The 13740-nt window shown below is 51.0% G+C and overlaps 1 protein-coding gene across 1 annotated transcript; it reads left to right on the plus strand.

The window, feature by feature from the left end:
* The first annotated feature begins 1378 nt into the window (after positions 1-1378).
* Grm2 (glutamate metabotropic receptor 2) lies at positions 1379-13222 on the plus strand. The gene is made up of 6 exons (XM_008849680.3): positions 1379-1411; positions 2996-3582; positions 5971-6808; positions 9467-10542; positions 12261-12441; positions 12667-13222. The coding sequence occupies exons 2-6, from the start codon at positions 3130-3132 to the stop codon at positions 12738-12740; spliced, it is 2622 nt and encodes an 873-aa protein (XP_008847902.1). The 5' UTR covers positions 1379-1411; positions 2996-3129; the 3' UTR covers positions 12741-13222.
* Positions 13223-13740: the final 518 nt, after the last annotated feature.

A 13740-nucleotide genomic window follows, 5' to 3' on the forward strand; every position in this document is an offset into this window, starting at 1 on the left:
CTCTGAACCCTTGTCCCACTGCCACCTTGTCTCCCATTAGTGGTTGGGCTTGTGTTTATTTGGGTTTAATGTATGTTTTGTTTAAAAGCTGTGTTCTTTCCAGAGCAGTGGGGCATTGGATTTCTGTGTCCAGGGAAAAGGCCTATCTTTGTCATCCTCTTCCCCCATAATGCCACAGGCACATATGGGGCAGGGGTTCCAATGGGGCCTGGGCTTCAGCACATATCTGAGCTGACCTTGCTTCCACTGACACCTGTGGAAGACAGGTCAATGCTGGGGGAATGGGAAGGAATGCTGTGTTCTTTAGCACTTGTTAGGGTGTGTAGATGCTGGGGCCAGATGGCACAGACTTCCCCCTAATCCTTCAGTGTAGCCTGACACAACAGCTTATCCACCAACCCCTACCCAGGAGTGTCCTTCCCCATTCTGTTGTGGGAGGGAAGAGTCAAGAGCATCTTTTCAGAGCTGTCCTCCCTCCTTTTGGGCTCCAGATCTCTCCCTCCTACGCAGCAGCCAGTTCCTGGAGACTTTACTCAGCCCCCTTCCCTTCTAACCCTCACTGCAGGCCCAGCAGGTCCCTGAGGGTTGACCCTAGTCTCTTACCCTGAAGCCCTCCCCCCATGAGCTGATATCTCTGCCTTAAATGCCTTTTGTGCATGGTAGCAGAGATTAGTGGGGGAGGGGCAGAGGCTTTAAAGGTCATCTGGAAGGAAGGGAAAGCCCCATCCTCTGACCTCCCCCTCCTCCTAATCTTTTTCTCCTTGTGACTCAGGCCTTAGCTCTCACATGGGGCCTGCCTAGTTTGTAGACTGAGCTGCAGTCACTGGGTGGACAGAACGGATGCGAAGAAAGGGACAGACTCTCCACCTACCTCCCATGTACCCCTTTACCTGTCTCCAAGTGTTAGTGCACAGCCCTAGGGCCACCTCTTCCTCTCTAGCAGATAGAAACCCGTAATACTGTGCTCAGTCTGCGAACTCAGTGACCTTCCCAGGCCAGCGCCTCATACCCTGTTCTTGCTGTTCTCCGGGATGCAGTCTGACTGAGGGGCAAAAGGGGCCCTAGGGGCACCTGCTCCAGGGCAGAGCTGGAGCGTCCGGGGATTCAGCACCACGCTGCGGACAGCTCCAGGCCCAGGGGCCCTGTGAAGAGCGGCCGCAGCCGGAGGTGCTGGGCTAGGAACCCGGGAGGGGTCCGAAGGGAGGCGGAGACGGAATTGGGAGGGGGGAGACCCGGAGTGAGAAGGAACGGAGGAGGAGGGGCTGGGGGCGGGCCGGGGCCGGGGGCGGGGCGGGCTGCGATTGAAAGCGGCGAGGCGGGCGGGCGGAGAGCGCAGAGCCTGCGAGCCAGCCTGCAAGTAGGAGCCGAAGCCCTGCTCCCCGATTCTCTGTGCCAGAGCCGGGTGCGCCAGGTAGGGTGAGCCTGTGGTGCCGCGGCCACTGCCGACCGTTTTTGGCCCTGACCCCACGTCCCAGGGTCCCGTGGGTCTTCGAGTTCTGGGGCACCTGAGCAGGGACATCCAGACAGCGCTCCCCCGGAGCTCCGGGAAGTGGGAAGACGATCCCGGGCATCCCGCCTTTCTTCCCCAGAGAACGCATGCCCTGCATCGTGCTCCCCGGTCCTCCTGCTCCAGCGTCCTCTGGTCCTTCTTTCAGTCTGTGCTTCTGTCTTTGTCTCAGCCTCTCGGGCTTACCTGCCCCGATATCAGATTTTGTGGTCCTGCCCCTTGGCTGCTGGGCTCTGGGGTTCTGCCCACTTCCCTGCCTTAGCATCCATCCGGGCCTCCCCTGGGTCTCTGCCCCAACTGTGCTGGTCTTCATCCCTGCTTCTGTCTTCTTTCGGGTCTCCACAGGATCTGGTCTCACAGGATCTGGTCCGCCTGTCCTGGCACCAGAAGGAGACTAGTCCAGTGAGTAGCCCTAGCCTCAGTGGCCAGGGCAGGGGGTCCATGAATTAGTTGCTGTCCTCTTAAACCTTAGTTTCCTTTCCTAGTCTGAGGAAAGATGAATCCCTCTCCCAGCCTGCATGATCCTAAGAGCCTATGTAGAGTTAATGTAGGATGGGTGTTTAGATACAGATAATAGGATGCAGGGTGAAAGGGGAAGGGAGGGGACTCTGAGGGCCAGGGTCAGGGTGCCCAAGGCCCTGGGGTTGAGGATAGGAAGACTGGAAATGACTTTCTCTGCTGTGTTTGGAGTGAAGAGAAACAGAGGCACAAAGTCTCAGCCAGCTTCCTATATAAAGCTAGGGTATCCACAACTCACCTTCAGCACTGTTTAGAGATTCTGACCAGGTGACTTGTCATCCACCTGTGACACACACATACACACACTCATATCTACTTTCCCCACTGACTTAGAACCTTTAACCATGTGGTGGTGCCTTCTCAGGGGCCATCTCTTCCACCTTGCTGTCTCACTCAGAGCTAAGGGTCTCCATTCCTTTCTCAGTCAGGAGACTCTGGGGGCTGGCCCTTTAAGAACCAGAGGCTAGGACTTTGAGTGTTCACCTGGGTTCCATTCTCTCTAGCACACAAAGATTTTACCTTCTCCCTATGGTGGGTCTTCCAATGCCCCTGCTCTGGAAATACAAGGCTCAGGATGGGAAACAAACCCTGGAGTTTGTAACTCTGACATGGCCTCAGCTACTACAGTATTGACATCCTGGGAGATTTGTGTGGGACCTTTGGTTTACATAGGGCTTGGCATTGATGAGGGTTCCCTGCCCTCTGCCTGCCCTCCCCCCACACCTGCTCTGCTGAGTTTGGTAGGGGCACAGAGCCCATCTCTAGCCAAGATTAGGGCAAGGCTGAGAGACAGGCCCATGGGAGTGGCTTAGGAGCTTCTCAGCTTAGTTAGTGACATCACTTTCCCCGTGGCTCCTGAGTACCTGGGAAAGGGATGTGGGGAGGGACAGAGTCAGAGGGGAAGCTAGAAATAAAAGGGGGCAGCCACTCTCCGATTCCACTTTTCCCTGTTTGTCTATCTCTCTGCAGGAGCTGGGCCCCTTTCATCTTTCTTCCTGTCTGTCCTTTCCTGGCCCCTGTTTCCTCCTCCTTTGCCTTTCCTGATTCCACCCTCATCCCTTGGAGACCCAGGTCTGCTGGACCTGTCCATCTCCTTTGGGGCCATGGGATCGCTGCTTAGTCTTCTAGCACTGCTGCTGCTGCTGTGGGGTGCTGTGGCTGAGGGCCCAGCCAAGAAGGTGCTGACACTGGAGGGGGACCTGGTGCTGGGTGGGCTGTTCCCAGTGCACCAGAAGGGTGGCCCAACAGAAGAGTGTGGGCCTGTCAACGAGCACCGTGGCATCCAGCGCCTGGAGGCCATGCTTTTTGCACTGGACCGCATCAACCGTGACCCCCACCTGCTGCCTGGTGTGCGCTTGGGTGCACACATCCTCGACAGCTGCTCCAAGGATACACATGCCCTGGAGCAGGCATTGGACTTTGTGCGTGCCTCGCTCAGTCGCGGTGCTGATGGCTCACGCCACATCTGCCCTGATGGCTCTTATGCCACCCATGGTGATGCTCCCACTGCCATCACTGGTGTCATTGGTGGTTCCTACAGTGACGTTTCCATCCAGGTATGTGGAAGCCACCCAAATGGTTACTGGGAAGGGAGGCTGGAAAGGGTGGTCCAGAATTCCTAGTAAGCAGGGGCTTCTCTGATGGAATGCACTGGAAAGGGGACTAGCATCCTCCTTTCAGTAGCTTTTTACAGACTACCAAGAAAGTTCCTCTGTAATATAAAAGGTTGGTTTCTAGAGATTGTGTAAGAGAAACTCCCCTAAGGGGGAAAGGAGAAACATTCTAACACACATACACACACACACACACACACACACACACACACACACACACCCTGATGTTAAACAGCCCAAAGGGCTTACTAGGCAGTCTTTAGACTCAGCCTTTGGGATTGAATCCTATTTCCCCCATGTACTGATTGCATGACTGTGAGCAGGTTCTTCCTCTTTTTTTACCCCCCATGTCTGTTTCCTCTTTATAAAATAAGATTGATAACATATTCTACTTTTAGGTTTGTAGTAGAAATTTAATGACGTGATGAATGCAAAATATACATTAGAGAGGCTGGTAGGTCATAGGGGCATAGTCAATATTAGCTGATGTCAACATTAACCCATTTTATAGATAAGGAAACATGTTCAGAGGGAGGGAGGTCATAAATCGAAGTGGTAAAGAGGAGATACAAAGGGCTCTCAACCAGGTCTTCCTGATTGTCTGGATTAGAGTGGGATGGACAGGTAGAAGCCAGGAGCAGCCAAAGATACAAGATGGGGGACCCAGGAGGAAGAGAAGTGGGGTTGGGGGAGTATAGATGGGGAGGATAGCCTAAGGTCTTTGGCAGTTACAGAATTTGAGGGAAGAAGGTAAAGGATGTCCCACCTCCTGTTCTTCCACAAGGGGTCAGCAGAAGGTGCCCCTACCCTGCTAGGCTTCAGCAATGAGGTCCTGGTCCAGCTGCCTTCTTTTTGCAGCTCTTTGGGCTGCACCCTGGGCTAACCTGGCTTCTTTGACCCATCCAGAATCCATCCCCTTCCTAATTGGGTCTCTTTTCACCCATCTGTGTCTAGTGTAGGCTGCAGAAATTGGGCAGGGCAGAATTGGGATCAGGGCTAGGCAACATTGCTGTTATTGAAATAGTACTTAGACCCCTTGACCAGGGATGTTTGTTAAAGAAAAATGAAGCCAAAGTAGGAACCATGGAGATGGGGAAACCTAGATTGTCTGTCCTGCTAATCCTACTAGAGGTGGTGAGGTTGGCTGTTTGGATAGGTGTGGCTAAGCCAGTACCTACATCTGCGGCCCACCGGGAATAGGGATGGGTGGGTTGCCTTCTACTAGCAGTCTCAGGGGACTCTAGGGGTGCTTTACCAGCACCCTTCCTTTTCCATAGTTCCTTTTGGGGCCCCATGCCTGTGTCTGTGAAGCCAGTCACTTTCTTTCCATTCCAGGCCACCTCCTGCTTGAAGCAGGGCCCATCCTTCAGGGTGTCAGGCTGCTTTCTGGGTCATATTCAGCAAAGGCCTGGACCTTAGTCCCTAGAATATACTTATATAGAATGATTCCCTTTCATTCCAACCCCTCTAACCCATATCCCTATCCACTTCTACATGCCAGGTACTGTAGCCTTCACACATGATCATTTTCATCCATTCAGCAGCATGTGATTCAAGGATGAGAACCTGAGGCTCAGGGAGATTTTCATTATTAGATGGGTACAGGGGGAGAAAGTGTGAGAGAGGACATTTGAGCCCTAAACTATCTGAGCTTCTTTCCCAGTTACAGGAACTTTGTCCTCTCCTGTGGGTCCTGGGCCATGCCCTGCTTTTATTTACCTACCATCTATCAAGTCCTTGACTAAACCCCATTCCCATGACCCTAGGGACCCAAGGATAAAAATTAGGGTACCAGGCAGTTAGTGGTAGAGTGGGAAGCTTTACTTATTTGAGACTCAGGAATCTAGTGGAGAGCAAACCTTGAACTTCTAGGGCCATGGTGTTCTTGGAGCTAGGCCTTTCTCCCTGAGGCAGGCTTTCTCCAACATCCTGTAATGACTGACACCAGAGAAGGGCAGTCTGCACTAAACAAGGAGAGAGATTGGCAGCTATGAGCATTCCATATGCTATTTAGTGTCTCCCCTGTGCTCCAAGTGTAGCCAGGTGCCAACCTCTCTTCACCCCAGGCCTTCCTTCCCCTGTCCTGTGCCTAGTTCAGGTATGGCTCATGACCCTGGGATCTTGGCCCAGGTGTTCTTCCTCTTAGTCCTTGGGGAAGGATAAAAACCCTCTATCCTCAGGCAGAAGACTCATCAAGTTCAGACCCAGGACCTTGAGATAGGCAATGCTCAAAGCTGACTTGTCTCAAAGTTCAGTAGGTGTGGAGGATGCACCTGTTTTCAGTGCTTGTTTGACTTGATCACTGACCTTTGCCTTCTTTACCTTGCCCAGGTGGCCAATCTCCTACGGCTGTTTCAGATCCCACAGATCAGCTATGCTTCTACCAGTGCTAAGCTGAGTGACAAATCCCGTTACGATTACTTTGCTCGCACAGTGCCCCCAGATTTCTTCCAAGCCAAGGCCATGGCTGAGATTCTCCGCTTTTTCAACTGGACCTATGTGTCCACTGTGGCATCTGAAGGTGACTATGGAGAGACAGGCATTGAGGCCTTTGAGCTAGAGGCCCGTGCTCGCAACATCTGTGTGGCTACTTCAGAGAAGGTGGGCCGAGCCATGAGCCGTACAGCCTTCGAGGGAGTGGTGCGAGCCCTGCTGCAGAAACCCAGTGCCCGGGTGGCTGTCCTCTTCACCCGTTCTGAGGATGCCCGTGAGCTGCTCGCAGCCACCCAGCGCCTCAATGCCAGCTTCACTTGGGTGGCCAGTGATGGTTGGGGAGCCCTGGAGAGCGTGGTGGCAGGCAGTGAAGGGGCTGCTGAGGGTGCCATCACCATTGAGCTGGCCTCCTACCCCATCAATGACTTTGCCTCTTACTTCCAAAGCCTGGACCCCTGGAACAACAGCCGGAATCCTTGGTTTCGTGAATTCTGGGAGCAAAGGTTCCGCTGCAGCTTCCAGCAACGAGACTGTGCAGCCCACTCTCTGCAGGCCGTGCCCTTTGAACAGGAGTCCAAGATCATGTTTGTGGTCAATGCAGTGTATGCCATGGCCCATGCGCTACACAACATGCACCGTGCCCTCTGTCCCAACACCACCCACCTCTGTGATGCCATGAGGCCTGTCAATGGGCGTCGTCTCTACAAGGACTTCGTGCTCAATGTCAAGTTTGATGGTAATAGTTCTGGCCAGTGTCCATTAGACTGCTGGCCTTCAGGTTCCATCACTTGGCTACGAAAACACAGGATGTAATGTAAAACAAGGATGTAGCCAGGAGCTAGTATCACAGCCAGGACAAAGGATGGCTAGGCAGAGAGGATTCTACCTGCGGCCAGGGCTGAGGTCCCACTTTCTGAAAATCTTCCAGAGAGTAGACATCTGGTCTGGTTCTGACACTTGGCTCCTGCTTAGAGCAATTCTCTCTCTCTCTCTCTCTCTCTCTCTCTCTCTCCCCCCCCTCTGTCTCTGTCTCTCTGTCTCTCTCTTAATGTGTGAATGTTTTGCCTGCATGTATGTAAATGCACCTTTGTCGTGCAATGCCCATAGAGGCCAGAGAGTGTGTTGGATCCCCTGGAATTAGAGTTATGGAGGGTTGTGAGCCACCATGTTGTTGGGAATCAAACCCAAGTCCTCTGCAAGAGCAACCAGTGTCCTTGGGAACTGCTGAGCTATCTCTCCAGCCTCTTTCGCCTCTATCTCTTGACTCCTTATCTTGCCAGGGGATTGCAAATAATTTACAGGCCACAGTGAGTGTCCAAATCAGGGTAGGTTGAGGGTGACCTTAAGGAAAATAATTCTAAAGTAAATTCTGTATTCCTAATCTTGTTTGAGACAGGATCATGCTATGTAGCCCAGTCTAGCTTCAAATTCATGGCAGTCTTCCTGCCTCAACCTCCTAAGTGCTAGAATTATAGGTGGGTACCACCACAGCTGCCCTAATCTTTGCCTACTCAAAGTAGCCAAAGTGTCCTCAAATCAAAAGTAGAAGTACTAGTTTTAAGGAATGCCTTAGGACTAATGGGCTTCAGAAAGAATCCTTGAGGGTACAGCAGGAGAAACTGCCAGGATGACAGAGCTTGGGAGCACTGACCCAGACTTAGACCAAAAGGAAAATTGTCTTTGATATCCTGGAGTTGGGGGAGGTTTCTAGGACCCCTGTGGGTACCAAAGTCTAAGGGTGCTGATCCTTTATATAAAATGGCCATAGAATTTCCAAATAACCTGCACTAATCTTTCCATATACTTTAGTTAGCTCTAGATTAGTTAGACCTAACCCAATGTAAATGCTATGTAGATAGTTGTTACGCTATATTGTTGGGCAATAGTCACAAGGAAATCAGTCTGTGAATGTTAGGGGTAGACACAATCACTTCAGGCCTAACTAAATTTTTAAATGTTTTATTGCATTTATTTATGTATTGTGTGTGGATGTATGTGCTGGCATGTGTGCTACGGCTTGTGTATGGATATCTGATGACAACTTGCAGGAGTTGGTTCTCTCTGTCCACCAGGTAGGTCATGAGGATTGAACTCAGGTTGACAGGCTGGCAGCAGGTGCCTTTATCTGCTGCACTATCTTGCTGAGCTCTAACTAAATAGTTTTTGTTCATTTGTGGTGGTTTGTTTGAGACAGGGTCTCCCTGTAGCCTCAGCTAGCCTGGAACTTGCTGTGTAGACCAGTCTGGCCTTGATCTCACAGAGATCCACCTGCTTCTGCTTCCTGAGTGCTGCGATCAAAGGCATGCATCACTATACCTAGCCCATAACTGGATTTTTGGCATTATTTTTAGCAATATTTTTGCCATATAATGCTACCATGCCTGTAGTCCCAGTGCTCAGGCAGCTAAGACAGGAGTACTGCTATGAGTTTAAGTCCAGGCTGGGCTACAGAGTGAGACACTCAGAAACAAATCTTACATTTTAGATTGGCCAATTTTGCAGCTGTGGGAACCTGTGCTAACTGTAATTCCACCAAGATGGACACTCAGAGAGAGCTGTAATAGAGTCAGGGTAGGGGGTTAGAGCTAGAGTTTGGGGTCTCATAAGTTGATGTTAGAGAAAAGCCATATTCAGCCTTTTGGGTTTGAGTGTGATTTATGGTTGGGTAGAGTTGGGTTCTGAGAACTTGGAGTCTGGGTGGAAGAATTAGGAGCCGGGAAGTTTGGATTTGAATCCAGGCTGCACCATTCATTCATGAAGCCTTCAGTATGTCATCTGCTGGCTTGAGCCCTGATTTCTCATTGGGACCAGGGATGGCTGTCATCCGGGCTCCTGAGCCTGGATGGGTGGCAGGGGTTTGGTAGGGGATGGAGTGGGGCCAGAGTGTGGTAGTGGCCATTTAGTAGAAGGTAGTAGTTTAAGGTGACTATTGAGGGTGGGATTCATTTTGTAATGGAACCAGTTAAGATTGACAGAGGCTGGAATGGGAGTTCTTGTGAATAGGATTAATGGGACCAGAGTCCAGATTTAGCTTTGGGAATCTCTGTGTTTATTTTTGGGTGAGAGCTGTGTTGTGTATCATGATAAAGCTGGGATTTGAAGACTAGATTAAAGATTGAGTTTGGCGAGCCATGATTGGGGATTGATACAAACACATTTGGGGCATAGGGTTGGTAAGAGGTGAGAGGTGAGTTTTGATGTTGGAGTCTTAGGTCATAATTTCTTATAAACTGTCTTCTAGAAAACTAGCTGGGGTCAAGATGGGCTTTTAGTGTTGGAGTGAGGATTAGAGGTGCCCTTAGCTCTGGGATTCAAGATCCATCTGAGGGTAAAGGTTGAGGTAACATCAGAGTAACCCAACTGTCCAACTCCCTCTTCCTCTCTTCCCTCCCAGCCCCCTTCCGCCCAGCTGACACTCATAACGAGGTCCGCTTTGACCGCTTTGGTGATGGTATTGGCCGCTACAACATCTTCACCTACTTGCGGGCAGGCAGTGGGCGCTATCGCTACCAGAAGGTGGGCTACTGGGCCGAAGGCCTGACCCTGGACACCAGCCTCATCCCATGGGCCTCCCCATCAGCAGGCCCCCTTCCTGCCTCTCGCTGTAGTGAGCCTTGCCTTCAGAATGAGGTGAAGAGCGTACAGCCAGGTGAGGTGTGCTGCTGGCTGTGTATCCCCTGCCAGCCCTATGAGTACCGGCTGGACGAGTTCACCTGTGCCGACTGTGGTCTGGGTTACTGGCCTAATGCCAGTCTGACTGGCTGCTTTGAGCTGCCCCAGGAGTACATCCACTGGGGTGATGCCTGGGCAGTAGGACCTGTCACCATTGCCTGCCTGGGTGCCCTGGCCACCCTCTTTGTGTTGGGTGTCTTCGTGAGGCACAACGCCACACCTGTGGTCAAAGCCTCTGGTCGGGAGCTCTGCTACATTCTGCTGGGAGGTGTCTTCCTCTGCTACTGCATGACCTTCATCTTCATCGCCAAGCCATCCACCACAGTGTGCACCTTACGGCGCCTTGGTTTGGGCACTGCCTTCTCTGTCTGCTACTCAGCCCTCCTTACCAAGACCAACCGCATTGCACGTATCTTCGGCGGGGCCCGGGAAGGTGCCCAGCGGCCACGCTTCATCAGTCCTGCCTCACAGGTGGCCATCTGCCTGGCACTTATTTCAGGTCAGCTGCTCATTGTTGCTGCCTGGCTGGTGGTGGAGGCACCAGGCACAGGCAAGGAGACAGCCCCTGAACGGCGGGAAGTGGTGACATTGCGCTGCAACCATCGTGATGCAAGCATGCTTGGCTCACTGGCCTACAACGTGCTCCTCATCGCGCTCTGCACGCTTTATGCCTTCAAGACCCGCAAGTGTCCTGAGAACTTCAATGAAGCCAAGTTCATTGGTTTCACCATGTACACCACCTGCATCATCTGGCTGGCATTCCTACCCATCTTCTATGTCACTTCCAGTGATTATCGGGTGAGCCATCTGTTGCAGAGGCAGGATGGGGTGGGACACTGGACCTCTGTTTCTTGTTATTTCATTTTATTTACTGACAATTCTAAAGTTAAATGGACCCCAAGGAAAGGTTTAAGGCATGAATAATGCTTGAAGAAATGTCTAGGGAGGAGGGGGAGAGAGAGAGAGAGAGAGAGAGAGAGAGAGAGAGAGAGAGAGAGAGAGAGTTTTATGTCATTCTCTAACCTGGGACAAGTTTGGGGTGCAGAAGTATGTAGAATGCAGCCTCTGCCTTGCTTCACTGAAGGGTCACCTGGAGAGGGGTGGTCAATGAATGAAGACAAAGGGAGAGGGAAGAGATGCTGGCTGAAGGCTGAGAAAGATTCAATTATGTGATCACTATACTCCAGTTGGTGGCTTCCAAGCAGATGCTTCCAACTGGCACAGAGTGTCTTAAGGGGTGTCCACAGCTCCAACAGGCAACAGCTACTTCCAGTGAGATGGTCAAGGAAGGCCTCTCCAAGGAGGTGACAGGTGAGCTGAGCTTAGAATGTTAAGAGGATTGATCATCTTGTTTAATCCTCACAGCTCTGGAATAAGCTTCATAGCCCTCATTTTTTACTGATGTAGAAGCAGAAACTTGGGGAGAGTCAGTCCCTCACCAAGCTTACTCAGCTTCACAGTGCAAAGCAGGGTGAAAACAGTCTCAACAATGAAAGAAACAAGAAAATTATGGCAAAAGCCCTGGCATGAGTCCTTTTAGAATGTTAAGAGGATTGATCATCTTGTTTAATCCTCACAGCTCTGGAATAAGCTTCATAGCCCTCATTTTTTACTGATGTAGAAGCAGAAACTTGGGGAGAGTCAGTCCCTCACCCAAGCTTACTCAGCTTCACAGTGCAAAGCAGGGTGAAAACAGTCTCAACAATGAAAGAAACAAGAAAATTATGGCAAAAGCCCTGGCATGAGTCCTTTTCTCTGGACAGAGGTGTGGTAATGCATTGCTGGGGGCTGGAGACTGCTGGGCTTGGTGGCTTTGCTTGCACCGGCTGGGCTACCTGCTTGGGTAGTGAAGGCCAGGGCTAGGGAGGGAATCTACTCTGACTCAGTCTATATTTGCATGTGATTTGCATTTTCATGACAATCATAGGCAGCTAAGGACTCACCAGAGACACACAGTAGTCAACAATGCATGTATACACTGTGCACAAACACACATATCTGCATGCATGAAGATGCATACACATATTCCCTCATGCATCCACAAGTGTGTGAACACTTCATGGAACACCTAGAACACACACACACACACACACTCACACACACACACATCTTCTTGCCTACCCACACACATCCATACCCATTCATCCACCCCATCCCTAAACACTTGCACATACTCTGCACACTTACATACACATACATACATACACTCACACAACTATACATGCACGTATGTGAACAAACACCATACCTGCAAACCCCTGCATGTACATACCCTTGCATATATACACACCCTTATACAACACAGCTGCAACTCTGGTGTCCCTCAAAAAATGGTTAACTGGGGCTGACACTGGGATTGGGCGCACCCTTCTTTGGGGCTTGGCCAAAGGACCAAGGAGTGGATGCCATCTTCCCCACTCCCCCTGCCTCAGCCTGGGCAGGGAGTCCTGGGGCTAGGCCCAGGAATTTGGGATATCATTGTTAACCTGTGCCTGCTCATACCTCATCCCTTACAGGTACAGACCACTACCATGTGTGTGTCTGTCAGCCTCAGTGGTTCTGTGGTACTCGGCTGCCTCTTTGCACCTAAGCTGCACATCATCCTTTTCCAGCCGCAGAAGAACGTGGTGACTCACCGGGCACCTACCAGCCGCTTTGGCAGTGCTCCCCCTAGGGCCAGTGCCAACCTTGGTCAAGGTTAGCATCTCCCCACCTGAGTTCCCCTCTGCCAGGCTCCCCAGGAATGGGATCAACTCCCCAGATTGCTGAGATTCCTTATCTGGAAGTAGGGTACCATCAAGATGACACTGGACACAAGAAAGGCGTGGGCAGATGTTCCCCTTTAAAGCCATAATTCCTTCACTGTCTGTCCTCTATGGAAGACCTTGAAGTCAGTCCTAACCTCTTGTTACCTTTCCCTAGGGTCTGGATCCCAATTTGTTCCCACTGTTTGCAACGGCCGTGAGGTTGTAGACTCAACAACATCGTCACTTTGAAGACCCCACACTCTTGCCCTGACATGGCTGCTCCCGGAACCCATTGTAGACCCACTTCCATGGCCAGAAGGAAGTTGGCTGGAGCACTGCAATAATGCCCACCCTATACCTGTCCCCAAAGTCACTTACTCATCTACTAATCCCACTTTCAGGTCAGAAGTCAGGGTCCTTAGCTGGGGAGCCTCTGCAATCATCCCCACTGCCCCTGCAGCAGTGTCCCCTGTTTGCCAGGCCTGGGACTCTGAGGAGAGAGAGCCAGTGTATACTGTGCCCTGGAACAAGATGGCTGAGGTCTACAGGCCCAAATCTGAATCAGCAAAGGTGCTTCCAGTCCAGTCCCTCCCCAGGCCTTTTTAATTTTTTATATGTTACTCTGGGATGGAGAGGGTGGTTATTGTGGGGACCATTCCTTCCCTCCCCCTTTCACAGTAGTTTGTCCTGTTGTTTATTTTGTATTATCTGTAAATAAAGCTTTATTTAAACTTTTTTTGGAAAGAGAGTCTCATGTATACTAGGTTGGCCTTGAACTTGGTATGTAACTGAGGATGACCTTGAGCTTCTGATCTGCCCGCATCTACTTCCCAAAGGCTGGGATTATAGGCATGTAGTATTGTGCCTAGTTTTTATGCTGGGTATCTAACATAGGGCTTCATGTATGCAAGGCAAACTACCAGTTGAGCTACATCTCCAGCCAATGTTATTATTTTTTAAAATCACTCTTTGTCTTTGCCTCAGGGACACCTTCCTCAGTCTTCCAACCTTCATTCTGCTAATTTTTGTTGGCTTTAGTCTGTACCCACAGACTGTGCAGGAGGGCCTGATAGCCACCAAGGCAGACCTAGTCCTGCCCAGTAGAGAGCTGAAAATGAATTAATGGTCTGCCCTTGAAGGAGCCATTGAAGACTGGCCAACATCCTCCTGGGGTGAGAACTAGAGGCCTCAAATGACAGGGATCATTTGATCCTCTAGGAGACAGGTTTCCCTGGGGAGCCAGGGATGG

Source organism: Nannospalax galili, unplaced genomic scaffold, assembly GCF_000622305.1.
Source record: "Nannospalax galili isolate Female #2095 unplaced genomic scaffold, S.galili_v1.0 scaffold851, whole genome shotgun sequence".
NCBI classification, from domain to species: domain Eukaryota; kingdom Metazoa; phylum Chordata; class Mammalia; order Rodentia; family Spalacidae; genus Nannospalax; species Nannospalax galili.

What these genes read in the sequence shown, in the direction of transcription:
- Grm2 (XM_008849680.3), top strand. Translation starts at nt 3,130, where the DNA reads ATGGGATCGCTGCTTAGTCTTCTAGCACTGCTGCTGCTGCTGTGGGGT. An exon ending in GCTCAATGTCAAGTTTGATG is followed by an intron (nt 6,809 to 9,466) that starts GTAATAGTTCTG and finishes CTTCCCTCCCAG; the next exon opens with CCCCCTTCCGCCCAGCTGAC. An exon ending in CAGTGCCAACCTTGGTCAAG is followed by an intron (nt 12,442 to 12,666) that starts GTTAGCATCTCC and finishes ACCTTTCCCTAG; the next exon opens with GGTCTGGATCCCAATTTGTT.